The 21,122-nt window shown below is 36.1% G+C and overlaps 1 protein-coding gene and 1 long non-coding RNA gene across 5 annotated transcripts; one reads left to right on the plus strand and one right to left on the minus strand.

Moving 5' to 3' along the window:
• Positions 1 to 76: 76 nt before the first annotated feature.
• LOC121318392 (integrator complex subunit 13-like) lies at positions 77 to 17,393 on the minus strand. 4 transcript variants are annotated; one of them, XM_041254993.1, is made up of 17 exons: positions 17,141 to 17,393; positions 15,664 to 15,912; positions 15,356 to 15,430; positions 13,109 to 13,311; positions 12,770 to 12,850; positions 10,274 to 10,364; positions 8,432 to 8,560; positions 6,097 to 6,181; positions 5,787 to 5,879; positions 5,333 to 5,422; positions 4,953 to 5,131; positions 4,251 to 4,418; positions 4,007 to 4,161; positions 2,767 to 2,997; positions 1,564 to 1,703; positions 689 to 824; positions 77 to 367 (listed from the first exon to the last, which is right to left on the minus strand). In XM_041254993.1, exons 2-17 carry the CDS (start codon positions 15,886 to 15,888, stop codon positions 331 to 333), a joined length of 2,118 nt encoding a protein of 705 aa, XP_041110927.1. In that variant the 5' UTR covers positions 15,889 to 15,912; positions 17,141 to 17,393; the 3' UTR covers positions 77 to 330. The 4 variants fall into 4 exon arrangements, 2 of the variants coding, with proteins under 2 accessions (XP_041110927.1, XP_041110928.1); XR_005950604.1 differs by lacking the exon at positions 77 to 367 and adding an exon at positions 988 to 1,262 and having other exon boundaries at positions 735 to 824; XR_005950603.1 differs by lacking the exon at positions 77 to 367 and adding an exon at positions 988 to 1,286 and having other exon boundaries at positions 735 to 824.
• On the plus strand, positions 17,337 to 20,909 carry LOC121318393. Its single transcript, XR_005950605.1, has 3 exons — positions 17,337 to 17,421; positions 19,769 to 19,885; positions 20,330 to 20,909. It is a non-coding gene; the product is annotated as an uncharacterized LOC121318393 (long non-coding RNA).
• Positions 20,910 to 21,122: the final 213 nt, after the last annotated feature.

Genomic DNA, 21,122 nt, shown 5'->3' on the forward strand with positions numbered 1-21,122 from the left:
TAGGAAGTTGACTATAAACTCAATATAATATTTATAAATAAAACAGAACAAATGCATAGATTACATTACTGTTTATTTTATTTTTTGTCACAAACTCTGAAAGCATCTTTATAAAACTTTTTTTTCATAAAACGAATCTCTAGTTGTCACTTTTCACTGGCAGATGATGAGAGGCGTATTTATAAAGATTATAAAAGATGGAAAATGGGATAATTCAGTCAATTTATTCTAAAATAAAAAAAAAAATCAATTCATTCTGTACACATTATTCCAGGCTAATTCAAGTAACACGTGGTCATATAAATCCTCTCTCTTTCTCAGTTATCTTCATTATCTGCTAGCCTTTCCATTTTCATGAGTGTCCTTCCTACAATCAAGAAGATTGAATGACATGAAAAGATTGTCAGAACAGGTCAAATCACCCTTTTTATTAATAAAAAAACAACAAAAAAAGTGCCCATACATTTTAGATCTAGGGTACAAACAATTACTCTTCACATTTCTTGTAACATTAACCTTTTTAAAAAAATCATAAACAAATTGAAGAACTGTTCAATTCTGATTTAAAATGTAAGTATTTTATCCATTCTTTATTTTACAGAATGGGCTGTAAAAAGTTATGGAACACTGTGCTGCAAAAATATACAAATACGAATTATTAATTCATTTACTGCTCAAAGATACACACCCATTTTCTTCTTTGAGATGTTGGTATAATTCAGCTTTGTTGTTCACAGAGTTTAAACGTCCAACAAACTCTTGATGTTTTCTGGAATTGGCTGTATTTATCCTGCTGGTCCATACAGCAAGTAATGAAACAGGACCTAAAGGCACAACATGTAGATTTAATCAATGACAAAACATAAAATTCAGAGTATTAAAACTATTATTAAGACAAAAAATGTACACATATATAAAATATGGACTGAAATGATTGTAGCTTAAAAAACAAAAAAAAAAAAAAAAAAACAGTTCCATAAATCTTACCTTCGATGTGCATTTGTTACATACTGTAACAAACATGTTCTAGTAAACAAGCTGTATGGTACCTCACTAGGCTTGCAAACCATGCTTTCTGACAGTGGTGTACTTTCTTGCTCATTTTGTATTCGTTAGGAACATTAGATCTCAGAATGAAATTGTCTCCATCCTTTCAACGGTTCCTTCCTGTCATTACCAACCAGCTGCTTCCTGACTGACATCCTTACACCCAGAAGACACTGCTGAGATGAAATGGCCCAGGCATGGAAACTTTCCTCAACCTAATGTAGAACCAGGTATTGTGTCTAAAATGAAAATACATATTTGCATTTTCCATAACATGTACTTTCAAAACTGTATGTGTAGGAACTATGCAGCTAACAGAAATTCTACATGTGTAAGATTTTTGGAGGCAGTATACTGCAGTACTCTTGCAGTTTAGATTATATTCAGTAATGGGACAGGCAATCATTTCACTAGATTACAGAATATGTTGATTGTTTCTGCACAAATATGAATATATTTATTCCACTCATGTTGAATCTAAGACAGGGCTTTCGCAATAAAAGCTGTGGGCTGTACCTTTTGCTTTTTCCACTGGTGGTGTTTCCTGTATTGCCAGGCAGGGTTTTTTGTTTAGTGGTTCAGGGGAGTCAGGAGAATCTTTAATGATTTCAGCTTCAGCCAGCTCCTCTTTCTCACGCTCCAGCATGCCTTTTAACCTAGAAACAAGGCAACATCTCTCTCAATCCCTGCTTAATTCCTATAGAATGCAATAAAACATACCAGACATTAGAATCTAAACTCTGTGTGTGGCATAACACATTCCATACATATTTCTGACAGGAACTTCAAATAACTTCTGCCAAACGTAGTCCATGTATTCAAATAAAAGCTTTCTTTTTCACAACAACGGTAATGATGTTTTTTAGTTTTCCTCAATAGCAGATCCTAGAAAGGTTAAACAGAACACATCAGCATCATGTTCGCAAAGCGAGTGTCCACCAGCAGGGATTGTCTCCTACCAATATTATGCATGGAACTGCCTGTTTCTAAACTATCAAAACAATCAATTATGTTAAAAAAAAATTCACTTAACCAACCGGTATCATTAACTAGTAGATCACAATTACCTACATCCACTGTATATATTGTGATGCAGGTGGAGGGAAAAAAAAAAGATATGTAATCCTGGAGTTTAAAATGGGTAGCAGGGCAGAATACCTATGGGGCTTAGAATAAGAGCCGGGATGATTAGCACCTGGCACTAATTTGATGAGGTACATCTGCCTGAAATCAAGCAGGCAGATACACAAACGGCTAAAATTGACTGCTGGAGTCCGTCGGTGTGAAGGCAAAGGCCTGTGGGAAGGTCCATTAACCAGAGAAAAGTGATGTGCATTGTGTGTGCTATGACTTCTATTTAAAACAGGAAGTGCTTTGTTGAACTGTTAAATGGTCTAGCCATCCGGTTGTGAGTAAGGGATTATTGAAAGTTTAGGGAATGCTCCAACTTGGAGTTATGCTTCTGTTTGTTTTGTTTCATGAATAAAAACTTACAGGTACCGTCCTGTTTGTTTGAGTGCTGTTGTTTACAAAGACAGTGAAAAAGCTCCTGAATTGTGTTCAAAGTTACACACCAAGGTAAGACTTTGGTCACATAATTCAGGTTCTTTTTCACTTTAACTATCTTAACACTCTGCTCAATTAACTTATTAATTGGTCAGCTTGTAAAGATCTCAGTAGTCAGTAAGTCTACATGCTCTGGTGAAAAGCATCTCTCACCTCTCAGACTCCTGCCACGTCTTGTCTGGTTCCACGTCCTTTCCATTCTTCTCAGACTTGTCCTCTTTCTCCTCCCTCTTCCTCCCTCTCTTCTTGCGCTCCTCTTCCTCGGGAGGTTTGCTCCGACAGGCTACAATGCAGTCCAGGACTCTCTGGTGCTTCTCTGTGCTGTTAATATGAGCCCTGACGAGGGTCTCCAGCTCATTCCACATGATCCTGTACTGTTCATCTCTAGTGAACAAACAGGAGATAAGTGACTGTATTGTCCAGGAGATTCAGCTTTTTTTTCTTTTTTTTTTTTTTTAGCAGTATTTAATATTGTGACATTACCTAGTAATGTTTAAAATGTAATTGGATTTAACATACTTTATTTAGACATAGCAAGGGATGTCATCGGATTTGGGTCTCTGTCCATGACACACACACACACACACACACACATATAATTTTTAAAGAGTGTTAATTTTTATTCGTTCTGTCCTGTAAACATGTCTGAATTTACGTATTAATCGACAGAATAAACATTTGTGAGACTTTGATTAATAATAAGGGATATTATATATATATATATATATATATATATATATATATATATATATATATATATATATATAGTAAAGTAGCAGGGAGAGGGACGGATTCCTCCCTGTCTAAAACAGGTGGAAACGTACGTTTTGTTTAAAATTAGTTCTGTTGATTTGGTAATTGGTAATTGTTTAATTGTTAATTATTCCCTGCACCTGGCTATCATTGTAAATTAGAGCTAGGTGCAGGGTATTTAAAGAAAGCAGCCAGTCTGTTCAGGGCTGCTGGTGTGTGAGGAGCCCGGTTGAATGTGATTTCAACCGAAACAAAAAGGTAGTGTGAAAAAGCCTTTTTTGTGTGTTCTGTTTGGTCAGTGTGTGTTACAGGTAAACAGCTTAGCTGTCCTGTGTTAGTTAGGTTCCTGTGTGTAGTAGTTAGACCTCAAGAAAGAGATGGGTGTTTGTTTTGTTTATTTCTGTTTCTGTTTATTAAACATGCGCATAAGCGCTAGAAAAATCAATTTCTGGATCCTGGGTCCTGAATTAAAGGGGCAACGAACCTTGAGAGTTACAGAATTCATCACTATATATATATATATATATATATATATATATATATTATATATATATATATATGGGTGTCTCTGATTAACAGAAAATTATGCTGGATGAAAATACACTACAAATCTAATATATATATAATCTGTATTTCTTACCTTTTAGGTCCTTTTCCTCTTGTACCCACTGTAGATATAGGAAGGGGATCACTCTTCCTCTCCATATCAACTAAGTTATAAATAGTCTTTTGACAAGTCAGCACATCCTCCTCAGTCAAACTTTCCTTCACAATTAAACTGGCCAAAGGCACCACCTGAAGAGAAACAGTAGAAGTGTAAGGCAATGAAAAGTATTTATGGACAAATAAAACAAATAAGCCTTTGTTGAGGGAGCCATGTTTACAGCTTGCATGTTAAAGATTGTGGTCTGGGAGATGATCATTGGCCAGTAGCGAGTGTGTCGTTCCAATTGATCTTTAGCTCTCTCCAAGGGGGCTCTTGTAGCTGCTTCAACCTGCTTGGGCTCTGGGAAAGGAGTCAATCGATTGTCCCTCATAAACTCTCCAAAGTCCTGTTGGAAGCAATACATAATTGCTGTTTAAAAGCTTTAATAGTTATTAGTGCCATTTCTTAAGTTTTAAGTTTAAGTTTTGTTTTTTTGGAAAGAGACGGATAGGAAACACAAATGTATGTAGCTTGAATTGGTTAATGATTGGGCTGTCACAAATTTTTTTTAGGAAAGTCATACATTATACATTACATGGATATAAGTGTTAAAAGTTAGGAGTTCACATGTTTGGTTGAATAATAGCCAAACCTTTACAGTATTTCTATACAAACAACACCAATGCTTTAAAAACAATTTTACATTGACATTTTACTATAACATTCAATTGGTTTTGTATTTTTAAATATTTCAGCAATTGCCCATTTTTTATTTACATCAAACAATGCATGTTATGTACAGTTTTAATGCTGGATAAAAAAATGGACACACCTGCTATAACATGGTCAAGAGTGTGTAGAGCCACTGTAGGCAGCCAAGACTGCACAAGTATTGTGTCTTTTTTGGTTTCAATAGGGAAGAGTGTGGAATCGTGCTTACTGTAATCCTGTAGTCTGTGACTCTCCCCCCACACCCCTCACTGATGGACGGGGGATCCTCCAGGGTTGAGCGGGTGCTGCTTAATACGTGAAGGAAGATCTCCCCACCGTGGCTGCTCAGCATGTGGCTGATCACTTTGGAGCCTGACTTTCGTGGCTGTTCCAACAACACTGAGCGACCTGCAACAGAAAAAACAAGATACTCATTTGTGTCAAGCCTGTACACTTCAATGGACCAAGTCAGGGAGGAGACCACAGCCTTTGAACCATGTAGTGCATATTTCCTAATCAGAACGTGCTGGTGTTATGTGATAGAACTCAAAAACGAATGTCTGTTCATATATCCCCTTTCCTCCCTTATCCCTTTCCCTCCCCCCTTACCATTTAAAAGAAAGTTTGTTAGGCAGGAAGATGGTCTGCTGTTCACATCCACAGGTGAAATCCGGAAGGCTCCTGTGCAGAAATGGAGCTCTGAAAGGGAAAAGAAGGCCCATTGTTTTTTTTTTATGCCCACAAGGCAACTCTCATGGCTGTTTTGTTTTTCATGCAATCATAATAATAATTAGTCATTTAGCAGATGCTTTTATCCAAAGCAACTTACAGAGACTAGGCGGTGAACTATGCATTAAAACTGCCGCTGTAGTCACATACAACAGGACCTTACTCAGGGTCACACATAGTGAATCATTGGCTGAGCTAGGATTGAACCTGGAACCTCCTAGTAACAAGCCCCTTTCTCTAACCACTGGCCCACCAAGCCTCCAATAGATGCATTGACAGTATATACAAATCTGTAAAAAAAAAAAAAAAAAAAAAGATTTAGATTCGTTCTTACCAACACTATTGGTCCTTGGTGTACACCACTTTAATGTCACAGTCTCTTTTAGACTGCTGTCTCTGCTGGCACTACCTGGAGGATGCAACTCGCCTATGAAACGAGAGGAGTGAAAAATCACTACCGCGTATGCATGTTATTACAATGACAGTGCAGCACTACCCTTTTATTACCTGTAGCATTAATGAGATGCATTCCTCATTTTTTGTCTCTTTAAAGCTTATCAATTGACATCAGTTCAGTAGAATCTGTGTTGGTCTCATCATAGACAGTCACTAAAAATAATCAAAGAAGCATATTATCTACTCACCGCTCCTAATGAATTCTAAATGTGCATCTTTGTGGTGAAGTAACTCCACATCATAATTGGCAGATGTGTTTGCGTGTTGTTCTTCCTTTAAAATCAAAAGAAAAAGTTAAAAACTACCATGTTAGGTACACCACTAACTGGCTATCCTTAGCATGCCAGTTCACAAGAATATAACAAAAATACAAAGAAACAAGCCAAAGTGCAACTAGTTCTGATTCTATTTTTTGAGCAGCTTGAATCTCCAGTTTTTTCAGCTGCCACACTTGGAGGTTGGAGATCATTTTTACAGGAGGGAACTAGGGATACTGTTACTGCATGCACAAGGTGTGGTCAAGTCATTAAGACTTTCTTGTGAAGGCTTTTAGGTTCATATAAGCTCTTGATATTGTGATATTGAGAGCATATTTATTGTACTAATGAATGAAACATGTCAGAAAAGATGAAATCATATGAGGGACTGTGTTATACACTTGGGTGAGTTCAATTAGTAAGGAGAAGGACAGTTTGGGTTATATTTGTTTTTGTGTTATGCTTTAGGCGAGTCAGGACCCCACAAAGCCTTAAGGATGTATCATTTGAAACCCTGTGCATATAGTAAACAGCTTGAAATGTAATATTCCTTTCATATACTTAACAGGTGAGTCAGCTAACTAACAGTGACATGCCCTTTCATCAATGCAAAAATCAAAGGAAACAGAAAAAACAACAACATTACTCTGGCACTATGGGAAAGAAAGGAAAATAACTCAAATACAGCAGCTCTGCAAATACAAATAGGAACTACACACACTTCAGAGGGACAAGTCTCTTTAAATTACTTCTTCAGGGTATCGCTGTATTAGGAGATTAGAACCTGCTTTTTTTGTCAAAATCCCATTAAGCAGCTAAACAACACATCTGCTTAGTTCTCACATCCAATAAAACAGGGAAAATATTTTAGTTCCCTGCTGACTGGAAGACATTTTTTTCCTTCTTTTTAAACCTCTCTCGATTTTATTTTAATCAAGAAAACAGTGCTCCAAATTAACTTAAAAAATGCAAATCAGTAACAATTTCACTGGCAACCATGTATAATACACCAAAAAAAAATTCTGCAATCCAGCAACTTTTAAGCTTTATTATTTGCCACCATTAAAAGTGTCACCTACAAATAGGTAAAAAGGAAACATTGAAATGTCTCATGAATGTAACATGGCATAAATTTGTGCAGCCCAAACAAAAAAAAAAAAATCACCTCCCACTGTTCACTGTTATACTACACACTGTAAAGATAAAAAAGGGTTTGATTTAGCTGCTTGAAAGTCATTGTTACAAAAGAATAACTCTTTAATTGTATGTCCTAGTGCTATACATTAGGGGTCTAAATTTTTAGTCAAAAGACTATTTACAAATACCCATTAAAAAGGGGCATTGCTCGGGTATACAAAGAGTTTCCAACATTTAAAAAAAACAAAACAAAAAGGTGTATGTGTTAATTTTAATGTTATCTATATATATCAATGAACAGATATATTCAAAATCTAACAAACTGCTTTACGACTTTATCAGGCAGAAAAACTGCATTGATGACAGTTACCTACAGTACATATCATCAGGGGATTAAGAGCTCCAGTGACTCTACCGAGCAGCACACAAACACAGCGTTGTGCTGATACGCAGAGAGCTGTGATTTCCAAGTGACAGGCTTTTTTGTTTAATTAACTTGCAAGCAGGAAGGAGGGAAAATGCATTACTTGACCGAGGGGATGATTAAATAGAAAACTGGGGCCAAAGTGTTGCTTACAGAGTGTTTATCATATTACTATTCACCATTTTTAATCCATACAACATTGGTGCATATAAAACATTAGATAACTTTTGTCAAAGGAATACAGCTGATGGGAGCAGATAAATCACAATTGGCAATATATACAAACTACTGATCTAGACAAGAGGACGAAATGTACAAATGGTATAAATAGTAGCTTTACTTGGGCACTAACAGTACAAAAGTGGTCCTCATCAGTCACTAATGAACACAATACAAAGGATCATAGACAAACAAATAAGAGGAGTAACGGGAGCAGGTCAAAGTATATCACAGCTACATTGCTACACTGGGTTTGGAGACGCTCACAACAATATAGCCTTTTATTCTGTGATCCTTCTTGTATGTAAAATGTACTAACCTGGTCACAGACATTGAATGTGGGCTAGCAAAACAAAAAATATGCTATGAAAAGAAAAGCAATGTAAAGATTATTTTTATAGGATGCATGTTTACAAAAAACGGAATTGAAAGACTACAAAATAATAATGCTAAAGAGCAGTGCTGTAGGCAGTTTAAACACGTTACCTTCATGGGGATATTGGTGATGGTGGTGGAGGCCAGGTCGAAGTGCTGCTGAACTAGAATGTTAAGCTTTCCAGCGAGATGCCTTCCAGCTCGCACGCTATGCACTTCGCTGGTTAAGACTGGGGAGATCTACAACAACAGTAATATTTATTTGGGCAGACACTAAGTTTATTTCCTAAGGAGTCATTCCACGGCAACTCAACAAGAAAGCAATGCCAAAATCCCTGGATACCAATGTATTTTGCTTGATACTTGTTGATCTCATTAACACCTATCTTTTGGTTATTTTTTGGAGTCTCCCCATGAAAGTTATTACGACCTAAACTTGGTACAAATAGAAAATATTCAAATTTCAAGGGGGTGAGACTTGAAACCAAAAAAATTTCACAGAATTTGCAAGACTGGTTTCTAAGGTTTTTAAAGCAATACTTACATTTTAGGACCCACATCCCCTACAGGGTAAAGGGTTAGGCTGAAGTTCAAATAAAACTCAGTTACACCTCATCTGGCAATTTGCCAAAAGTGAGCAGGGTGCCCCTAGTATTGTTTTTCTAAAAAGCCCTATTCAATACTAGTAGAACGAGGTGCTACACATGATAGTAGCATCGAAGGGTTAATGTCCCTTTCTCCCTTTAGGTTGACCTTTGCAAGGTCACAGGTCGAAGGAGAAATTAAAAAAATAATAATAATGGCTATAATTTCTGAACTCAACGTGTCTGAAAACCCTCAGGAAACCTTTTCTAGGAAAATCTGAGATGGACAGGCAATGGCACTGGTTGAGTTGGCATGGAATGACCCTAAGCAATTTCTCAGTAAAATAGATATCTGTACCACTAGAATGAGGAAGTAACCCTAACCTCACCCCCTTACACCCTTATTGTAAGGTTTATATTAATGACAGACCTGGACTCAATTCTAATTACAATTACAGCAGAGTTGTTTGCTGAAATTACAATTAAAATTCTATTTTGTTCAATTCTAATTACTGTTACAATTATGCTGCAGTAATTACGATTACTCTAAAAAGTAACATAAACAACACACATTAACATGTCCACTGTATTCATTCTAAATAACCTAGCAGTAATCACAGGTTCATATACAGAAACACAGAGAACTTTTTTTTCAAACAAATGAAGTATCCAAAAGTGGTTGAAAATACAAGAATGACCAAATGACAAATACGTGGGTAATTAATAAATAATTACAACTACGCATGTGTGCCAATGTTCAACTGCAATTACATTGTAATTGCAATTATTTATGAATTGCACAATTACAATTGTAATTGACCCCAGGTCTGACTGCTGATTCAAGTAATTCTACACTAGAAGTGTTACTGATTTAAGACTTTGTAGTCAACAGTATACAGTACATACAGTACATAGTAGTAAATGTCTTTTTTCAGACTATCCACTAGATGTCAGCATACACCACTTATTTTTGTATCCAACTCATCACTACATAGAGTTGTAACCCTCCCTGTAAGAGAAGACTCTTATTTGATTACCATTCATTTGTTCTTGAAAATTCTGCAGATGATAGAAAGGTATATTTTCTTGCTGTGTAATTAACATGTTTTAACAAGTTTCATTGCAAAAAGCATGTTAATGAGAATTACTCTTAAAATGTAAGCAGCTACCAACCCCTGGAGTAAACACAATGATCACTCAACAATTTAATTTGGGTTTTACTGTATATTGAGTAAGTACTACTGTGAAAAAGCCCTCCATTCCCCAAGAATGTTGATATCTAGTTGGCAGATTGAAAAACAAACTCATTTTGATGGAAAATGTTTAATACACTAGAACACTGCCACAGTTTTCTGACTCACACTCATACCTCTTTTCTTGGACGATCCGAGACCAGCGTGTCATCTCCAAGTGGATACGTGTGAATAAGAACCAGCTCACACTGCTGAATCTGCATTAAACTTGGAAGTAACATAAATATATGATAATTACAATTACTGTTATTTGTCTTCATTGAACGCTGCAACAATTTGTTTTAATCTTGTTAGCAATCACATAAATGCGCAGCTTTCACAGTTTAAACTGTACTCTAAGAGAGAGAGAGAGAAAAAAGTTCTGGATGTTTGACGAGTTTGTGAAGTTTTGTTTTTTCTTTAAACCGGACAATGGCAAGTTTCCAGCACTATATTTTAATAACAGTTCAGACTAGGAATGCAACGGTTATAATGGTCCAAAACTGAAACCAACATTTGCATACAGTTTCAAACTAAACTATTCCGACAAGAGATAAAAGATAACACTACATAGCACTACACCCACGGCATATTATTCGGGAGCTTGCCACACACTTTGCTGCATATACAGTAGACAGTTCATATTAACATCCTTTAATAATTGTGATATGGTAGCATAAACAAAAAGTTATGACAAGACTCATCTGACTGATTCTGACAGCCTGCAGTAGGGAAAACCACGGCTTTATACTTAGTGTGGGTGTCCAGATGTCTAGAGCTGTTTTGATATGCAAACACTCAGCCTGCGTACCCTAACTTAACCCTTTTGTTAAAAAAAAAAAAAAAGGAAGTGAAAAGCTGAAGCTGGAAGTTTGAGTTATTATTAAAAAAAAAAAAAGTTAACTATAAAATATGTAATTAATTATGCTAAACTGATTAAATTAGCCAAATGCAAAAGTATTGAAAAAAAATGCATGTATTGAGAATAGTTTCATTTGTCTGATTACTTTGCTGCTGCATTATACTGGTATAGTGTCAGGGCCTTACCCATAGAGTCATATGTATAGATCACATGAGCTGCAGCTCTATGAAGATGTGATTTGCCACTTACAACTAAGGATGAGGCGATGCATCAGAGTTAAGAGCCTGTGCTAGAATTACAAATAGTGTATCGAGCGAGCTACAAAGCCTTTAAATGTCTGACAATTGTTTTCTAAAGTATGACGGCAAGAAAGAAAAGCACAGAAAATAATGTTTGGGACACTCCGGTAACACAACTAATTTGAGTGATCATTTAGAGATGCAGAGGTCGCACTAGCCTTTAAAAATGTGCATTTGTAAAAAGCATACCATCTCAAAATCTGCGTTTTGAACCATAATGTCTGCATTTTTACATATTGTATCAACAATTATATTATTTTCCAGTGTAACTACTTCAGATTAATGAAGTCAACATGCAAAACAGAACACAGTACAAATAATGGTAGTAGAAACAGACAAAAACAAGCTTACAATGAAGCATTTTCTTTTGAAAATCCCCCATTCACGACATAAAAAAAGAGTGTTGTGGAAGCTGTCATTGCATAAAACTACTTTGTAATATAAACAAAATTATTGGATAGGGATGAAAAGGGGAAATGTTCTCTTTTACATCTGAGTTTTAGAAACACATTGTTATTGTTTGTTTTATTAAAAGGCCCTTTTTTAAATGATTACTGTATAAGCATAAACTGATGTAATCAATGTAATATGCATAATAGTTTTTAAAACGTTACTTGCAATGTTACATTGTAATCCACAGCTCTACATGTATTACTGTGCTTTTTTTTTTGTTTGTTTGTTTTTATCCTTTCATAATGTCGACAAATCGATGAATCAGCTTTTTTGGAGAATGATATACCAATAGTGAAAAATTAGGCATCGCCCCAGCCTTACTTGCAACCAACCGCAGCGACAATGGATGTACCAGGAGAATAATAAATCAAAAAGTTGAATGTCTATTAATGCATTATTATATTCTTTCTACACTGTGTTTAACTGTATAATACATTGTTTTGAGTGATGCAATAATACCATTGAGCGTATTTGTCAGTTTATATATATATATATATATATATATATATATATATATAGTTTTAAATGCTTACAGTAATAATGGTATGTCTTGTTACCTTGGCTGCATAAATTCAGTTCGGTTTTCCAGTTTTAAACTTTCACTTCGGTTTTACAGAAAACTGATGACATCAAAAATAGCTGAAAGACTTGAAAGATGAAAATCCAAACCGATCATAACCGACTTGCATGCCTAGTTCAGACATGCTATGGTTAAGTAAAAGGTACAGCATGAAAATGTTCAGTGTTACTTGCAGGGTCAAAACTTTGGTATGATATATTAAAAAACAAAATTGTACTTTTTTTTTTTTAATTAATTTATTAAAGACTGTTTAAATTTAAGCTCATTTATTATTTTTGATCACAAATTAATTTGTAAATCACCGACTACATGTATTGCCATGCTTTGCTCATGGTAAGCTTTTACCTAAAATGAAATTACCCTGTTTAAGCTGTTTAATAAAGCACACTAATCCCCATCATCAGTATGCCTACCATGCAGGCTATTATAGTGCACCCACCGATCTGAGCCAGCTGCTAATCTGTTGTGTTCTTGTACCGTCTCCTGGACACAGTCCTCCAGCATTCGCACATGAGTGTCACTGGAACGACAGTACAAAGAGTAAGAATGATACAAATGCAGCTCTGTGAGATTGTAATTATAGTAGTTCTACGTGCTACTAATGGCCGTTATATTAGACAGAAGCTGTACTGTGCAGCAAGCACGAAGCAGTGTAACCTGGGAGTCCTAAACTGCTCTGTTTTGTAACAGATGTTAAGAGTCAGTGCTACTAAATGTTTTTAACTTTGCTTTTAGAATGAGGATGGACAAGATGTAAATTGTTTTACAAAGAAGATACCTCTTTGCATTGGTGATGCAGATAATTCGGCCTTTGTTGGTGACATGCTCTGCATTGTCCATAAGTGTGGTGCGGGCTTCGTGCTGGTACTCTGTGATCTTGCAGAGTGATTCCACTGCTGCCACTAAGCCATGTAGGATGCTGCAGCACTCTGGGTCTTCACGAGGATTGGGGGGTCCCACAGCTGCTAGAGCCGACATTAGCTGGTTCAAAGGAGAAAAAAAAAACTGGTTGAGATGAACAAATCAATGTTTTCTTTTTTCTTTTTTTTTTTTTTTTTTAAACAAACAATAAGAAATGTCTCAAATTATATATATATATATATATATATATATATATATATATATATATATATATATATATAGTGGCTTGCAAAAGTATTCAGACCCCTGACCAATTCTCTCATATGACTGAATTACAAATGGTACATTGAAATTTCGTTCTGTTCGATATTTTATTTTTAAACACTGAAACTCAAAATCAATTACTGTAAGGTGACATTGGTTTTATGATGGGAAATATTTTTAAGAAAAATAAAAAACTGAAATATCTTGCTTGCATAAGTATTCAACCCCCACACAATAATATTTGGTAGAGCCACCTTTCACTGCAATAACAGCTTTAAGTCTTTTGGGGTAAGTATGTAGCAGCTTTGCACACAGCGTCGGAGTGATTTTGGCCCATTCTTCTTGGCAGATTTGCTCCAGGTTGTTCAGGTTGGTTGGACGACGCTTGTGGACCGCAATTTTAAAATAGTGCCACAGGTTCTCAATGGGCTAGAGCTCAGGACTTTGACTGGGCCACTGTAAGACATTCACTTTTTTGTTGCTTTGGCCTTGTGCTTGGGATCATTGTCCTGCTGAAAGGTGAATTTCCTCCCAAGCTTCAGTTTTTTAGTAGACTGAAGCAGATTCTTTTGCAGTATTTTCCTGTATTTTGCTCTATCCATTATTCTTTCAATTGTAACAAGATGCCCAGTCCCTGCTGATGAGAAGCATCCCCACAGCATGATGCTGCCACCACCATACTTCACTGTAGGGATGGTATGTCTTGAGGCATTGGCATTGTTAGGTTTGCGCCACACATAGCGCTTTGAGTTTTGGCCAAAAAGCTCTATCTTGGTCTCATCTGACCACAAATCTTTTTCCCACATCGCAGCTGGGTCACTCTCATGCTTTCTGGCAAACTCCAGACATGGTTTCAGATGGTACTTTTTGAGTAATGGCTTCTTTCTTGCCACCCTCCCATACAGGCCAGTGTTATGCAGAGCTCTTGATATGGTTGACTGGTGCACCATTACTCCACTCCCAGCCACTGAACTCTGTAGCTCCTTCAAAGTGATTGTTGGCCTCTCTGTGGCTTCTCTCACAAGTCTCCTTCTTGTTTGAGGAATGGCCTTTTCTTGGCAGTGCCTGGGTGGTGTGATGCAGCTTCCACTTCCTGATCATTGATCCAACTGTGCTCACTGGGATATCCAAACACTTGGATATTATTTTGTACCCTTTCCCTAATCTATGCATTTGTATTACTTTATCTCTAACTTCTGTAGAATGCTCTTTGGTCTTCATTTTCCTTCAGATTCACAGCCTTACCAATGATCCTTCAACAGTGGGGTTTTTATCCAGAAAATGTGACAGCAACTTTAATGGTTCACAGGTGGAGGCCAATGGTAAGGTAATTGTGTCCTCGTTAGGGCAATTTCTTTCATTGGTGCAAACTGGGAGCTTCCACAGCACAGGGGTTGAATACTTATGCAAGCAAGATATTTCAGTTTTTTATTTTTCTTAAAAATATTTCCCAACATAAAACCAATGTCACCTTACAATAATTGATTCTGAGTTTCAGTGTTTAAAAATAAAATATCAAACAGAACGAAATTTCAATGTACCATTTGTAATTCGGTAATATGAGAGAATTGGTCAGGGGTCTGAATATTTTTGCAAGGCACTGTATATATATATATATATATATATATATATATATATATATATATATAATATATATATATATATATATAATAAAATCATTAAAAATCACCTTTGTTGTTACTGAATACAATGTATCTTTAAAAATAAATGTTAACAGATACTTTTAACTTCATGTCAATTTTATATGATGCCTGAAGGGAAATAATTTATTATAATTTCTGCATGACAGGGGCAGCTTGCTAGATTTGTTTTTTTAATAATGACATCAAATCTTTTGATAAAAATGTGTTATGGTTGCACTTTTTTTAAACAGTGTTACCTCTTGTACATTTTGATCTTCCTGACTCCAGCTATTCAGAAAGTGAAATTCAGAATCACTTACAATGTAATTAACCTGAAAGAAAATACATATGAATTAGAAAACAGTAGGATAAGGTATTTTGTTTATGGTAAAACAATAATAATAATAAAAAACATTAACATACTGGATGAACATGTTTCTGTATTCTTGAATTTCAAACTAGAAAGGAATTACTGTTTTCCTTAAATATCTTTTCTGTTATCTTTTTTTTTTTTTTTAATGGAGATAGCCACGTATTGTGGACATCTCTACTGATGTACACGTACCAGTTTCTTAAAGGGGTAGATGTCAAACAGTATTCTGCAGTATTCCATGGAACATTCCACTGCACAGGTCCACAGGGATTTTGAGACAGGAGCCAGTGGTATGATGCCTTGAGCCCGGGTTTTAGTCAACATATCGTATTCCACTTGCTGCCTGCATGACTCTGCCATATATGGGCAGTGGTCCACAACAAAAACAGTTTTGTGGGAAGCTGAAAAAGTCTTCATCTTTATTCACGTTAATAGCAGCCTCTAAAAAAACATAAGACCACAAGAACATTTACGAGGTGAGATCATACGGCTTACCAACGCTCATCCTGTTCCTAGTAGCTAACTGATCGCAGGACTTCATCTAGTCGTGTTTTAACCAGTAAAGTATCCATGTACTACTTTGGAATCCCACTGATTTAAGCATAAGGATTACAATAAGTCTTTCCCTAAATTATATAAGTGATAATAACGTGTTCTTAACCTTGCACTACATTGTGTCCCACTACACCTTGTAAAACAATTCAAGTTCATTTCCGGAATTGTGTCAATTTAAAATAAAACTTTGGAACTGTTTGAGTAAAATAACAAACAGTAGCAAAACAAAAAGACTTATGTGGAGTTGCCCTGCCAACCACTGCCAAAATAAGAACACTTTGCACCACATAGCTTAGCTTAACTTTACATAACTGTTATGCACCCAATGTACACAACTGAGTGAAGATAAACCACTCTTAAAAATAGCACCATGCTGAGAATGTCCTGCACTTTGTACTAAACGTAACCGCAGCACAATTAAATGTGGCAATAAATAAGATTAGTCTCCCCATTATAAAAATGTTTACACCTTTATCTTAACATCGTTGTTCAGATCTAAGCAAAAAGGTGGTTCAAATAATGAGATGCTTGCCTTTTAACAATAGATACAGCAGTACAATTTAAATTAATTTGATGTCCATATCACTTAACAATGACAGCAATTTAAAACTGTAATTCCATCCAGCTGACTTCCACTGTCTGCAGGGTTACTGCTTCCATCTACTCTTTCCCGTCTGCAGACTGCTTGCAGTGCTCACACAGGAAGCGCTTTTTATATCATTTCTCATATTGGATCTCCTAAATGTTGTAAGAAAGTGCATGCTTACTGTACATTACTTCCACGTTACAAATAACATTTTGCTTACAGTATTTGCTTTATTATTCGGAATACAGGAAAATGAACGTATTTACTATGAACCCCGACCCACCGTCTAACACAAAAAAAAGGACATTAACACTAGCAGGAAAGTGACTTGACAGAGAAAACAATGCACGTTTATTTATTTTCACTTGTATTCTCTGTAGTGCATGGACATTTTACATCATGTATAGTCACGCTGTAGCACAAAGTCAACAGACAGACATATCTTCATATATTATTTTCTTGATACATATACTGATGAGATATTAGGAAATATATTTAAAAAAAAAAAAAAAAAAAAAAAAAACTCACTTTGTGTCGAATCTGTCATCAGCCAGAGCACAACATAACAAAAGCTGCGATAGATGAGGACGCGGGGTTGTTCTTATATGCTGTTAAAAGAAAACAAAAGTCTAGATTTACATAATTGGTTGACTTTACACCACTTTACTTCTAGTTTCAGACTGTAATTGCATGTCTTCTAAAACTAGTTGCCTGTATACTTAATGTATTATTTGAAGATAATTTGTTTGTTGAAAGACACTGACAGCTACTGCAAAGCCTCACTCAAGGCCGTTGTGGAATACATCTCGGTAAGGAAACAATGTTCTTTACAAAATCGTTCCGCTTCATGATAAATGCATTCATTTTGTTGAACCTGTAATGCTGGGCTATAATTGCATCTTATTGCACTGTTTTGACATCTTGCACCTTATTATTTTTACTTTTTTTATATATTTATGAAAGCTTCACATTTATCAGCTGGGGTCGGGGATTGAAAGCAGCATGTTGAATTTGTGTTGCTCTTTTTTTTTTAAACATGATTTTGTCACTCTGTATTTATAAAAATGACGTGTAATATAAAACATATATAAGTGCTTTTAAATTACCTAAAGTTCAAATAGAAATCTTACTATAAAATTGATACTTCTAGTAGCATTCTTTTTCAGACAGGGTGACAAGTCTGGTCGTTGAAAGAGTTAAGACCTGAAACTTGTTTTATAATGTCAGAAAAATACAACCACATACGATAACTTCATAATTGCTGCTGAGTGTGTTCTGCTGCAAGATAATGTTCGTTGTAATACCACCATAGCTTGATTAGCAGGTTTGGGACTGGCCAGCAAGAAATTTACTTAATAGGCTATCCCACAAAAACATCTTTGGGACTACTAGGAGGATATACCGTAAAAGACGTTATCACCGCCTGATCAGAATAATTGCCGGTGATTCTTGTTAATTTTGACAAGTTCAAGTTTGACATGTTGCAAGTTAATTTTTTTAGCACTGTAGTGCATCATTCCTGCAATGGGCTTGGTCATTTTATCAATGCATTTTATTCCTGGAGATTTTAGAGTAGTTTACTTTACTGTTCAATTTCAAGAAGTTGGTTTTCATTTTTGGTCTCATTGAATACATATAACTATCAACCTGTTCTTTAAGTTCAACTATTCATATATCCATTCCATTGTATCACCTTTTTCTTATGTTTTATTTATTTATTTTTTTTGCTCCCAATTGCATATACATACCTAGAGTTGAGAAATCCTTATCATGCATTAAAGTAGTGAAGGTAATTTAACTCCCTGCAAAACTATTTTATTTGACTAAATTGTTTTAAAAAAAAACAACTTATTATTTTAGACACTGGCTGTGTCAAAAGTAGGGGACCCTTAATTAACTTCAAAACTGTTTTTGTTTACACTAACCCTAATTGATGATTGTGACAGAGAAATAATGGATCTTTGTTATAAATCTCCCTCCTGACCTGTGAGAGCGCTGTGTAAAGGGAACAGAGTGTCCTGGATTGGATGGCCGGACAATTAATTCCTAGGGTTAGAAGGAAGTTGGCCTTCTAGGAAGGGGGCGGAGCTACGGGAAAACTAAATCATCGACCCGGTTTGGAAATGATGTGGCAGCCGCGGATTGGAGGAGCAGTTGCACTCGTTAACCAAGGGGTCATGATTGACGGTACAAAAGGGTAGCAAAGTGAGTTGTTCCTTGTTATGGTTAAGCTGAACCGGAAGGAAAGACGTGTGTTATTATTGTGAGTGTTTTGTTTGTTTTGTCGTTATTAAACATACTATTTGTTGTTAGTTAGACGGCTAACACAAGGCCAGAACAAACCCGGACTACACTGCATTTTGTTTTACGAATAACCAGATTTACACTACAAGCACTTTTGCATTCACTGTGGACTTGTGTTTGTGTTTTGTGTTACGTGTAGGTGTATAAGATCAGGAATTGTATTTCAGGGCCAACTCGTGGATTAAAACTGTGAAATACAAGCTGCTAGATTGCCTGTTTCTCATTGTTATTGTTTACTGCCATTTTGTCATCCGATTTTGGATTATAAAAATAAATAACATTGCACCTGGATTACCTTTGGCTGTCTGTTCATTGATCACTGCTGCATTCCTGCATCTGCACACAGTTAATCACTTTGCCACAGTGTTCTATAGTAAACATGAGTCTATCTGCAGTCTATTTAGAGATATAAGCTGTCAAAACCGTCAATGGTCCAGTTTGACCATGAACAAGAGGTGCCAAGACATTTTTGGAAAGGTCTTAGATGGTTTCCTATATGTGTTCAATAGTAAATATGAGTTTATCTGCAAGGAGATATAAGCTGTCAAAGATTTCGTGACCCACAAAAAAATAAGTTACAGTATAAATAATGGTTTTACATCAAGTACACTCAATATTTCACTTATTCAATATGTAGTGTCAGTTGGCAGCTCCCAGCATGCACAAACAGAACAGTTCTACACAATATGGTTCCCAAGTTATAGCCCTTACAATTTTGATACAGTAGATATTTTTTTGTTTTTCACAATTTGTTTTTGAGAATATATTCTTTCAAATAATATAATCTCTTATTTACAAACTGTGATTGAAATTCTATTAATAAAATTAAGTATTCAATTTCTGTTTTTACAGTACCAGTGCCTCCTGTTCCTGCTGCAAGACCTCAGCAGAACTTCATTTGCGCTTCTAATTCTGCTAGACATTCTTCCAATTCCATTGCTGTTGTGCAAGGGCCAGCACATTTTGAAAGTTGGTCTTACTTTTATTTTTTGAATATATGATGTTACAAGTGTTTTTGCCGGGCACTTCGATTTCATCCCACAGTTCAAACACATGCCGGCTAGGTGGATTGGCCTCTCTTAGTTTCCCTGCAATGGACTGCTGTCCCATCCAGGGTGTAGTGCCACCTTGCGCCCTACTGTATGCCTGCCAGGTTAGACTCCAGCTCACCACAACCCTTTTACAGGATTAAGCGGTTACAGATAATGGATGGATGTTATAACTGTTATTAAATATAATGGTTCCAGATTTTCAATAAATTTAGATTTGCAATGACATTTGAAAAAGTATTATAGTGCAATTTGCAAATTTTTACTTTGGTCTTGAGGATGCTTCTAACCTTTTAAATCATTTGTAATAATATCCTTATTATCGTTGGTGAAATGTACCTTTGTTCTTTTGATTTCATTTCAGATTTTCAGAAGTTAATAATAAAACTTCTGACAGAGGTAAAGTCCTCTGTCGCAGAGCATGAGTTCCGGTCATCCTGATGACTACACCCTCCCATAGGCTGTGGTACTCCCTGTAGGGACATTGGATCAACTGGAAGCCTTGGAAGAGCAACTCACACATGACCAGACACTACAGGGCCACCTGGTAAGCAACATTGCATACCTTACAGTAAATAAATTCCAAAAATATAGAGATTTGAAAGTCGGTTCAAAATCAGTTGAATAATGAATGGTGAGCAGATTTTTTTAAAAATTAGCCTACAGGGGCTCCCGAGCAGGGCATCCGGGAAAGTCTCCCCTTGGCGAACAGGATGCACCCTATAGCCTGGACATCCTCGAGTCCAGTTTATGCCATTGCACACTGGAGTTGGTAGTAGTGGTGTAGTTCTACATTTTGTAGTGCTGGAGGGCTGCCAAAATTACTGACGTTGTGACAGGTTGGCTTCAGTGGTGACCTCAGACCAGAAGAAAACACACAGCACTGTGAGTGATATGTTAAATGTGCTTGCTTGTACTGGTTTACTGCAAAAGAAATAAAAGATTTAAACAAAAACAGTACATGGCACTTGATGCCAAAATAAACAGACAAACCAATAGACACTTAAACAAACAGGGTGAGTCAAAACAGTTATTTACTTTAGTTTTTAATTCTCTCCTCTCCACACCCATTCTCCACTCACGGAACTCACAAACCCAAGGAATGAAAAACATTCAGCTGTACCGAGACTCGATTGCTAATCAATCATTCAATTGGA

Source organism: Polyodon spathula, chromosome 7 (genome assembly GCF_017654505.1).
Source record: "Polyodon spathula isolate WHYD16114869_AA chromosome 7, ASM1765450v1, whole genome shotgun sequence".
In the NCBI taxonomy this organism is placed as follows: domain Eukaryota; kingdom Metazoa; phylum Chordata; class Actinopteri; order Acipenseriformes; family Polyodontidae; genus Polyodon; species Polyodon spathula.